General features: G+C 40.7%; 1 protein-coding gene across 1 annotated transcript; it reads right to left on the bottom strand.

Annotated features, from left to right (window-relative positions):
• Nucleotides 1–464: 464 nt before the first annotated feature.
• On the bottom strand, nt 465–6,491 carry LOC113239090 (myrosinase 1-like; the record flags this gene model as incomplete). Its single annotated transcript, XM_026475955.1, has 4 exons — nt 6,460–6,491; nt 6,169–6,293; nt 3,130–3,800; nt 465–767 (listed from the first exon to the last, which is right to left on the bottom strand). Coding segments are annotated over exons 1-4 (1,131 nt in total), but the record flags the coding sequence as incomplete, so codon positions are not given.
• Between the last annotated feature and the right edge of the window lie 5,471 nt (nt 6,492–11,962).

Here is an 11,962-nt window from a genome sequence, read left to right on the forward strand (position 1 = left end):
GCGAATTCCCCAGTTTGAGACCAGGCAATTGATGTTGTTGTTTGGCACATTGTTATTATTATTATATCTATTTTAGACTCTCGCCTCTTCCAAGGCTTATTATTATTATTATAATTATTATTCTGACCAGAACCAATTTAGAATGTTCATTTCCCAAATTAGTCCTACCGGGAATCGAACCCGGGACTTCTTCGTCCAGTATCCACAATGTAAGCCGTGGTAACACAATGTAAAATATTTAGAAGGAAATGATTGATATTGAACACTAAGTTGCACCTAAAGAAATAAAAGTGGATGTGTAAAAAGAGATGAGGTGGATTAAGAGAATCATTTTCTTATCTCAATATTTTTAAATAGAGGTGCCTAGGGCAGTGATTGTAAATCAACACTGAACTAAGTTATTTCACGATTCGATTCCACTTTCCATTTAACATCAGGTGGTATATAAAAAAAATTAAACTTACAAATGTCATTTCAAAATGTGGCCAAGATGGGTCCATGAAGGTGCCAACTGCCAAATCATCACCAATTGAGGGTACAAGGTATAACCCTTCCACAGAAGGGTTTCTATAAACATATGAGCTATGGTAATGATTAAGGCCAAGGAAGTCGGCTGATCCTTTTAAATACTTTATTTGTTCATTAGAAAAAGGACGCAGTCGAGAAACGTTCAGTCCTTGCCGAACGCTTGCTGCTGCGATTCTATCTATCATTATTTGTGGGTAGTTCCCTTCCTCAGAAAATATGGGATGCATGTAATGAGCGATCTGCAAACGATAAACATTTTTTTTTTTTAAACATGTCACATTAAATTTTATGGCAATGAATCAGAAACAAACGAAATACTATATCTTATTTCATGAAGAGATTTATACTGTTTAAAAAAATGTACATCAATTGGAATGGTATACATGCATAACGAAAGTTGTAATGAAATCAATTCGATCAATAACAACACTTTAGGTTTCAGAATCAGTCAATTTGTAATTAAAGTAGACCTGTGTCGATCGATCAATTCTGATTACCCGGGTCGATCATAACTCATGCTTAATGTGATACAGTCAGGTCAAATGATTCATCATATTTTTGATCCTTTAACGGGTCACACCGAGTCACACGTCCCTCACGATACTTCCATAAATTTTCGTTTCGTAAGAGACATTGTTAACTGCCTACGTGGCCAATTGGTTACCATCCTGGACTACCACGCAGAGTTCGTGGGTTCGATTCCCGGGCTGGGAGAAATATTTGTATAGCCTACATTTATTTCACTCGTGAGTTTGGGCGTAATTTGTGGTTGTCTACCTGTGTGTACATGGCACCCGCGATACAGTTTTCCCTAGTACGGGGCTGTGAGTGTATGCGTAATTATTATCACATATCATTATTATTACTATGCTACGGAGCAACTATGATGGTTGATTACCCGTCCGTGATTGATTGAATTGGGATTAAAATTTCTCTAAAAGTCTTTCAAACGAATTATATATCGAACAAATGTTCGACCCAATCAAATAATATAAAGAGCGAGATAGCGAACCAAGACGTGGGGATTTCGCGTGAGAACGAATGAAATAACCATAACATTATCAGTTGGTGAAAAACCTCTAAAATTATAAACAAAAAGTTAAAATTTGCTAGAATGACCCGCACCCGATCAAACAAAAATGATCGTAGCTCTAACGGGATCGAATCTTTTAGAAACCGCGACCCGGATCATCGGGTATAGGTACTGTTCGAATCATTTTGATTCGGTCGAATGCGATCGATAGAATTATAAATTAAAGATGTACAAGCACTTCTTAATGCTGAAGAAACTGTTTAATGTACACACACATAGACAACCAAACAAAATAAAAAATAAACTGATAGTTTATACATATTTCAATGATATTATAGTTAGTAACTCGGTAATTAATCTAATTGATTAGGATATCCTTTAAAATATTAAAAGAGTCATTCAGACAATCTTTATCAACTTCATGAACTGTTCAAATAATAAATTAATTCCTACATCAATTTTGAATCATTAACATAGTGTCTGTGTCCGTAGTTTTAATAAAGCAATTAAGTCAATCACTTTACTAAGTATACAGTATTTACATACATATAATAATGATTTATAGCACTTGAAGAATCCTGTCCATAAATGGACTCATTTCGAAGGAAAAACTTGTAAGTCTAATAAGGTCTAAATACAATTGTTAGTCTTGGCTGCTAACAGTCTGACTGCATGTTTGCGATGAAGTCGTAATCAACTTCCCGCAGCCGAGACCTCGATTGCGTGAAGTTAATAACAACTTTACGCATTAACTGCATGCAGTCGAAACTCAACTGTATGCAAAAAAAATCGCGTCGATTTAAACGATAGACCGAGAATCAAAAGTAGTAACTGAGATTCTTACAACGATTTATGTTTTTGCAACTGAAACAACTTTTTTTAAATAATGGTATTAATTGTATTAATTTTAGTAGCAGTAGAGCTCCTTGTGAAAGAGTTCGTCCAGGGTAGTACTGCCAACTTCGGAGCCTGGATTGTACGGCCTCCCTCGTCTGGGGGCCGGTCGGAGGACAACTGACCTGCCCCTCAGTTGGCGCGGGAGCCCTGGCGCAAGCTAGGGCGGCGGGGGCGGCGTTGTGGTGAATGTACACCGACCCCACGGCGCCGACTCAACCGGCGTCAGGTACACCCTGGGGGGTTTTAGTTGGGTAGACCCTCCAGCCTGGAGGGAGAGTCCCCACATAATTCCTGAGTCTCGGGTACGGTACGGTACATAAAAATCAATTTCTCTATAGCAACATAACATTAGTGGATCTATTACTGGATGGTTTTCGTATTTGGCTTCGATTACGCCGGCGGCGACGTAACAATAACAACAGATATAGCATTCGTGCTTCCGTCTCGATGTCAACTTTTATACTGAGCTCCTGAGCTAGGCGCGCGGCGATAACCGCATGCAGTTGATCTCGACTGTCTCGCATGCAGTTCGTTTAGTAGCAGCCTAAGATTATGAAATGCTTTAAGTTTCGCTGTATTTGTGCGTTCCGAGAAAAAATATCAAAATTCGGTGCCGCTTCGAAAATCATGGGAAATACGAGACTACATTATAAAAGCACTTCGTAACTTACGTGGAAAGCCGCATAATCGCGTGCAGCCTCAATATCTTCAGTTGAATTCGTTGCTGGCATTCCCCATTCCATACTGATAACAAAGCCGACCAGGCCACCTTGAGACGCTCTAAATTCATCGTCATAAATGTGATAGGCTCGTGCATTTGCTAATAAATAATGTCGCCCACATTCGTAATAGCCTTCTCCTGGAGAGTACAGCATAGGGGCGTGTAAACCAAGACCATGTCCAAAGTAACAATGGATAAAAGGTTCATTGAGAGTCAACCAATGCTTAACTCTGTCTCCAAAGTTCTCGTACAGGACTCTAACGTAATCTCCGAACCAATCCACAATTTCTTCATTTAGCCATCCTCCTCGTTCCTGGAGACTTTGCGGCAAATCCCAGTGGTACATTGTTACAAAGGGTGTAATATCGTTCGCTAACAATTCATCAATAAGATTATTATAATATTCTATTCCTAGAGGATTTATATAATCTGGCCGGCCAAAAGGCATGATCCGCGGCCATGATATTGAAAATCTGTAGTTGTTGACTCCCAATTCTTTGAGCATCTGAACGTCTCTTTTATAGAAGTAGTAGGAATTCGCTGCGATGTCTCCATTGGTCCCATCAATTATTGATTTAGGTTTAGTATGCACTAAATGATCCCACATTGACCATCCCTTACCTAAAAAGAAAAGATAAATAAAATTCTTCTTGGGTCATTATCAATGGTTGGAAAAAGGAGTTCTGGTGGATATAGCTACATAGAGTTGTTAAAACTACCAAATATTAATTAATTACTTTTTTCGAATTCCGGAGTTCCGGATGAAAGAACCTCGTCTCTTTATTATATTTATGAAGATAAATGGCTGTCAAAAATGGCACTGTTTCGTCTTGTATAGGTAAGCGTCCAGCAGTTATTTTCATAAAAAGTATGAAAATAGTCAAGGGTGAACATTTTTCATTTCAAATACGATATTTCTGCTATTGCTTCGAATTTATGAACATCTGTTCAGTATTTTTGATTTCAATAAAATATTTTTAGAGCGCGATCACAACGATTCTTATGCGAAGTAAAATGTACTAAAAGTCGCCTCTTAAATAAAATTTAATTTTTTTTCTGAAGTTCTACAAGCAAATGTCACCGTTCTGTCAATATCCGGTATCTAAAACTAGGGAAGGGCGGAGAGTGACCGTTATCGTTACTTTCTAACTCTCTGTTTTGGTGAAAGATTAGTTATCTACAGCATTTTTACATGACACCAATAGAATTACTTAAAATCCAACTTTGAATTCCTAAATCAGTAGTTTTGTCCTACGATGCAGTAAAACCATTTCTGGAAATCCGGAATTCAAAACAGTAATTAATTAATATTTGGTGGTTTTAATAACTCTATGTCGCTCCTTGTAGTTATATCTGTATATGTAATCTATATGTGTGGAAAAACTTTTATTGGTCATTATACATAGAGATGAAACACTGAAAATTGCAAAAACATTACACAACACAACGAAATAAAATCAAGCAAAGGCGAAACAAGAATCTATCATTAAGAAACATGACATTCAGATTAAAAATAACAATAATGACTTTTCGATGCCTATAACGCTGTAGGTACCGCTGCAGAACAAGAAAAATGAAACAATGGGATTGGAAATATTTGCAAGCTCATGAAATGTGACGCTCGAAATAAATTAAAATAATTATTTGGACACAGAAAAAATGACCCTTAGAGCATTAGTGATTTTCCCTGCTGTGATTTTTTGCGTTGCGAGATCGAAAGTCGTAGTATAAATTGCCAAAATAGATATAATATAAGTATGGAATATTTATTGACCTCACTAGCTCGAAAAAGCTTTCTTTCTCATTAGAAATCTCGGTGCAAAATGTTTTTTTGCACACTAGCGTGGAAAAGGTTTTTGAAAATCCACAACAAATCCACCTAACTGTTTCTTTCGATAAAAAAAGATTATGACACGTTCAATTACGCGATTTGTCGTACATTATTTATTTATATAATATCAATCCGTACGTATATTTTGTTCTTATTTATTGTTGACATTAAATTGTCAATGATAACTACTTGTGTTTATTAAATTAACCACACAAAATAAAAGTATACAAGCAAGAATGAAAATTGGTATGTGTAAATTCAGAACGCATCCGAAGATAAACTTACTTTAAAACACTGATATTTCAAAGTTTAACTATTTTTGTTTCATCTACCATTTTCCTCGCTATAGTGAGGTGAAAAGTTGTGTGTTTCGCTCGGCCTCAAAGTTGTTTTACGTCAGGACTTGAGTATTGCAGTGAGCACTGAAAATCATACTCAAGTCCTTGTCATTAGGGTCGTATTTCCAGTGCTTGAAATCATACTCAAGTCTGCTCAAATCCTGACTTGAGCATTGAGTAGAGTTCTAGAATACGACACTTAGCTTCCTTCGCGTGCTCAGTTCTTTCACGTTTCACATTTAATTGAATAAAATAATGCCTCTTTGAAGCAAAATATCCTATCTACAATATTGAAAGTACTTTCCCTAAGTGTACCATTGTCGTGAGACGCCTTGTATAAACTATTATATTGCCGTCATTTTTTTAGTTTAGTTTATGTTGACATATCACTAATATTGTTAAGCTCATACATATACTTATATATACATATATATTATAAAACATAAATTTGAATATTTCAATATGCATTTGACCTCTATCACACACGATGGAAAGTGCCGTTGAGATCGGCGGTGGAGCATGCTCATTGCACTCCTATATAACCGCCTTGAAAAGTCCAAGTTATAGCGTTCAGGGAATAAGCAGCCAGGGAAGCGTAGGGGTGGAACCCAAGACTGCCTCTACTCCCCCGGTGATGGAAAAAGGAAGGCGGATTAAATCCTACAATTTCATTGCACTCTTCGTGATACCGACCTGTAGAATACCGATAAGCACGTAACTTTACTCACCTATAACCCTCTCAATATTCTTTAAGGATGTTTTGTTTAAATCTAGATGTTGAGTTCGATTATTAATAATAATTAACGTATTTAACTCTTACCGTCTACATTCCAAGCACCTTCAATCTGATAGGCCGCTGTTGCCACGCCAAATTCGAACTCGTCAGGGAATCTATTAACTGGCGATCTTTTTTCTCTCGAAGTGTCGGCAAATGTTGACACTAAACTGCAAAATTATATAATTGATACTCAATAATTGTTAAACGTACCTATCACCTGCTTAGGACGTTTTAAATAATACTTTTAATTGTTCATTAGACTGATGATTCTCAAAGTGTGCATTGTATATCTGTATTGAGACCTAGGGGTCCACTTATAAAGGGTCCACCCACGAAGGGAACCCATGTAGGCAGGTCGCGACCATAATGACTCAAATTTGTTTCTTGAATAAATAATCCACATTACATAGATAATACTTGTGTATATACGTAATACTTTCTTATAATAGACATATAAATAAAGTATAAAGTATACATTTCACAACAAACAAGATATTTGATTAGATAAATATTAGATATATATTACAAAACTTAACATGTAACTTTTTTATAAGTTTTAACGGGCACACACTCATAGCGCCGCACTAAGGAAACCGTGCATCTCTGGTGCCATGGACACACACATAGACAACAACAAATTACACCCAAACTCACGAGAGAAATAAATGTAGGCCATACAAATATTTCTCCCGGCACGGAATTCGAACCTGGGACCTCTTGCTTGGCAGTTCAGCATGGTGACCGTTCGGCCACGGTGGCAGTTAAACTTGTCAAAGTGAGTAGCACTGTGTAAGCTCTCAAAAACTCATTTCGCATATGACAACTAATATAGTAATTTCAAAAATGGTGTTATATTATAGGTATTTTATCTCAAAAATTGCATTATACTTATGTCATTTGTATACGGTTTAATTTAAATCCATTATAGAAAGGCCGGGGTATTCGCAAAACAGAAAAAAATTGAAATGGGGCCTACGAAATAAAAAAGTTTGGGGACCTCTGGTTCCACACAGTAATCGTGAAATTTTACCTTAGATGATGGAAAAAAATAAAGGAACAATAGTCTAAGCATTTTACCGACACGAAACGTACTCCTACAGATTATGTAACTCACGTTACGATGTACGTACAAGGTGAAATTTTTTAAAGCCTATACAGGCTTTCAAAAATTTCAGGTCAATCTTAAAGTCGTACAATTTTTAAATTAAATTAGTAATGTAGATCATGTTGGGAGTACAATTTTTATTTTATTTTTATTTTCATTTCATTTTGTTTTATTTTAATTTTAAAGATTATTTTAGTTTATCTTACTTTATTGCAATTTAAAAATTTTTATGTGATTTTACACTAATATTTCACTTTTCAGTTTTTAATTTTATTTTATTCAATATTAATTTTATTTTTCATTGTGTTTTATTTTACAACATTTCTAAATATTAAACTATAAACTAACCTACAGAACCTTATGTTCTGTAAAACTAACTAGTGGACTTATGTTGCCTTGAATAAAGAATTATTAAAATTTCATCGATAAGAAATGCAAAAAACACAAGTATAGGAACGGCGTAAGGTGGAATTTTGTCAGTGCGATGTTTCACTGATTCAGAAGGAGCCTCCCAGCACGACTGTTCGTTTCTGGTACGTCTGGAACACGCCGGGGAACAATTGGCACCTTACGTCGAATGGCTAATCCTTCCACCACGGTGTCAAGCATTATTGTATGCATACCATCGATACAATAACAAGAAAACAGATTCAGAAATTATGATTACTTTGTGGAGCACCTTGTGAAAGAGTTCACGCTGGAAAGCACTGACACCATAACCTATTTCTGCCGCCATGCGATAAATGCATTATATCGCACTGCTATTACAATAGTGTTGTAACTCAAAATTCGTGAAATTCAAGATTATTTTTTTTTTTTTTTTTATAAAATATAGGTGCGCATTTGACCTCCATCTCACCTGATGGAAAGTGACGATGAGGTCGACGATGGAGCATGCACACCTAAATAATGCCTATTCACTCTCGCCTTGAAAAGGTCCAAGTTATAACGTTCAGGGAACAAGTCTGCAGGCAGGGAATTCCACTCCATAGCCGTTCGCCATATAAATGTGGAAGCGTAACGCTTCGTGCGAATCTTTGGAATATCCACAACATAGGGGTGGAACCCTAGCCTACGCCTAGTCCCCCGGTGATGGAAAGGGGAAGGCGGAATTAAATCATGTAATTCCATCGCACACTCTCCGTGATATATCCTGTAAAATACCGATAAGCAGGCAACTTTACGGCGGTGTTCAAGGCTCTGCAGCTTCGCCTCCACTAATTCCGAGTCACCTATAAGTCTCTTGGCACGGGTGTCAATTGAATCCAAAGTGGCCAGTTGATATGTCGCAGAGCCATCCCAAAGGTGGCAGCAGTACTCCATGCACGATCGGACTTGTGCCTGGTACAGCTGGAGCAACTGTCCCGGTGTAAAGTACCGCCTCACCCTGGAAAGGATCCCAAGCTTCCTTGCTGCATTTTTGGCCGTGGATTCAATGTATCTGCCGAAGTTCAAATTGGACGACAGGTCCATTCCAAGTAGCTGGAGACAATCGGCTATCGGTATGGATATATCACGAAAAGTCGGAGTCAGCTCAAAGGGACTCCGTTTTGTGGAGAATAGACACGCCTGCGTTTTGGTAGCGTTAAATTTGACAAGATTGGCATTGCCCCAATCGGAGACTGCCTGGAGTGTCAAATCTAAACGGCTAACCATGGACTCTCGACAAGACTGGATTTCCTCTCCACTGACCCTTGCATTGGTCAAGTACCTATCTACAACTGTGCTGTCATCAGCATACGCAAAGGTACCTGGAATTAACATATCATTGATATGCAGCAGAAAGAGAGTTGCAGACAGTACGGAACCCTGAGGAACTCCGGCATCTATCGCCATATGTTCGGAAGAGTAGCCTTCTAAGACCACTCGAATCGAACGTTCGCTCAAGAAATCCGAGATCCAATTGCAAAGGTCAGTGGGAAGCCCATAAGAGGGAAGCTTGCTTAAAAGGCTTGCGTGCCAGACCCTGTCAAAGGCTTTAGAAATGTCCAAAGACACTGCAAGTGCTTCGCCTTGCTTTTCTATAGCCTCGCTCCATATGTGACAGGCATACACAAGAAGATCCCCAGTAGATCGCCCTCGTCGGAATCCGTACTGGCGATCACTGAGGAGATCGTTGTCTTCAAGGTACGATAGGAGACGGTTGTTGAGTACACGTTCCATAGTCTTGCAGAGTATGGAAGTGACTGAGATAGGTCTATAGTTGACAGGGTCAGCTCTGCTTCCCTTTTTTGGTACAGGTTGCACGTTTGCAAGCTTCCACGATCTGGGAACTACACCAGTCTCAAGTGAGAGGCGGTACAGGCGTGTGAGAACAGGAGACAACTCAGGTGCACAGTTACGAAGGACTATTGCTGGAATTCCATCTGGCCCGCTAGCTTTATTCACGTCTAGATTTCGCAGAGTTCTAAGTACCTCTTTTTGGCGTATGCGAACTGGCGCCATAGTGCAGCCAGCCTGAGGTAAAGTAGGTGGTAGGGTCCCTGCGGCATCTAGACGCGAATTTTCTGCAAAGAGTGAGGCAAAGAGATTCGCCTTCTCTTCCGCAGTATGAGCCAGCGAGCCATCCGGCCTCAGCAGAGGTGGCAAAGATGGGCGACAAAAGTTCGATTCGACCGCTTTGGCCAGGGACCAAAAGGATTTGCTGCCTGCTGGATAAGAGGCAAGCTTGGCTCCTATGCGGCGCACATGGTCGAACTTGGCCCTACGTAACATGCTTTTGCACTTCTTGGCGGCCTTATTAAAAGCTTTCTTCATGTTCTGAGTACTCGGAGTTTTGCGTAGTCGAGCATCTGCCCAAGCTTGGTACGCGGACTGTTTACGTGCTTCAGCACAACTACAATTAGCGTTAAACCATGGACGAGCTTGGGGTCCATTGGGTACATCAGAGTATGGAATGTAATACTCCATACCCAAACGCAAGACCTCGACTACAGCATCAGCACAGCTCGACGAGTCTCCTGAAGTAAAGCACGCCTGCCAGAGATATGACGCAAAGAAATGGCGCATTTCGTCCCAATCTGCTAACTTGTATCGCCACACCCGTCTCATACCACTAGGGCCCTGATCGGGTGGGGAGTATACGGATACAGTTTTCACCAGACAATGGTCGGAAGTACCCAGTGGGGCCTCCACAACCACAGAGTATCGGTCCGGATCAGTTGTCAGCAGAAGGTCCAAGCAATTAGCCGTATGAGATTCAACATCTGGTATCCTAGTGGCGCCACTGACAAGCTGGGATAAGCTTAGCGTTAACGCAAGTTTACGCGTCTCTCTCCCAGCGTGATCGGTCTTCTGGTATGGGAACAACCATTCTTGATGGTGTGCATTAAAGTCCCCCAGAATGACTAGTTGCGCCGCTGGGTACCTATGCTGAATCTCATCAGACGTCTCACTTAGATATTGGAACAGCTTGGTCGTCTCCTGATCTCCACTGTGCGATCGGTAAACACAGCAGTACACTATTTGTGTAACTCCTGTGTCAACCAGAAGCCACAAAATTGAAAAACTCGGTGCCTCAAGGTTCTTGAGACGCTTGACACAGATGTCATCGCGAACGTACACACAGACTCCGGCACGAGGTACGAACCTGTGCTCCAGAGTATACCCGGGGTAGCTGAGGTACGCTGCGTCAGTCGGACATCTGATCTGCGTCTCTGTGAGGAACAGCAGCTGCGGTTTGTCGGTTTCAAGGTGGTAGTGGACCGAATCGAGATTTGAGTGCAGACCTCGGATGTTAGTGAGGTGCACTTTTAGTGGGAGGACGTGCAACCGCTGTGTATACTTTTTTCCATTTTTATAGTTTTTCATTTTTGGATTTGGAGAAGTGAATAGGCAGGAGGAAGGCAGTTGAACGAGGCACTGCGTCGTGTTCAACCAAGCAGCAGACTCATACTGCCACACGAGGTTACAATCGGCTTGGAGACCGCGGGGACGCCCGAACCCCCCCGGAGATGGCCACCTGGTCCTCCCTTCCGGTCGCCAACCGGCAAGGTGGAGCATTCCGGGATTTTTCGTTGGGTGGCGGGGCAGCCTTTCACGGGTGGCTTTCCCGCTACTTGGGCCCCCAACTTCCCACGGTCGGCCAGCGGTGCACCGTGCTTCGGATCCCGCTAGCCTCCAGAACCGAGTGCTCAGTGTGGCAGTACAAGCAGCTACAACTCGCCGTCAGACGCAATGCAACTGTTCAGACCCGACCTCCAAATGGCAACTCCCGAACACGAGTCGGAACACGGTAAAAACCATTTGGCGACTCGACTGCGTCGGGAGGGTGGTGACTAGCCACGGCCGAAGCCTACCACCAGTAGTTATTGCTCTTTAGCACCACCCAGGGGTCACTTGTAGGGTCTCAAGGGTAAACCTACGGAAGCGAGCAACATCAACCCCCATATACCATTGCTGAATGTAAAATATGATTCTCTACACGTCAACAATATCAGCTACGCAGACGACATGGCGCTGCTGTGCCCTTCGGTGGGGGCTCTCAGGAGACTGCTGGGCATCTGTGAGAGGTATGCTGGCAAATATGGGTTGGTGTATAATTGTAGAAAAAGTGTGTACATGGTCTTTAAGGCCGCCGTAAAGGTCCTGAATCAGTACCATTAATTAAACTTAATGATGTTAATCTGACACGTGTGTATAGTTTTAAATATCTTGGGCATTATATTACCGACGACCTTAATGGCCATGAGGACATTGAAAGGGAACGTAGGGCATTGGCGATCAGAAGTA

Source organism: Hyposmocoma kahamanoa, unplaced genomic scaffold (genome assembly GCF_003589595.1).
Source record: "Hyposmocoma kahamanoa isolate Upper Pololo Valley unplaced genomic scaffold, ASM358959v1 99426, whole genome shotgun sequence".
Taxonomy (NCBI): Eukaryota; Metazoa; Arthropoda; class Insecta; order Lepidoptera; family Cosmopterigidae; genus Hyposmocoma; species Hyposmocoma kahamanoa.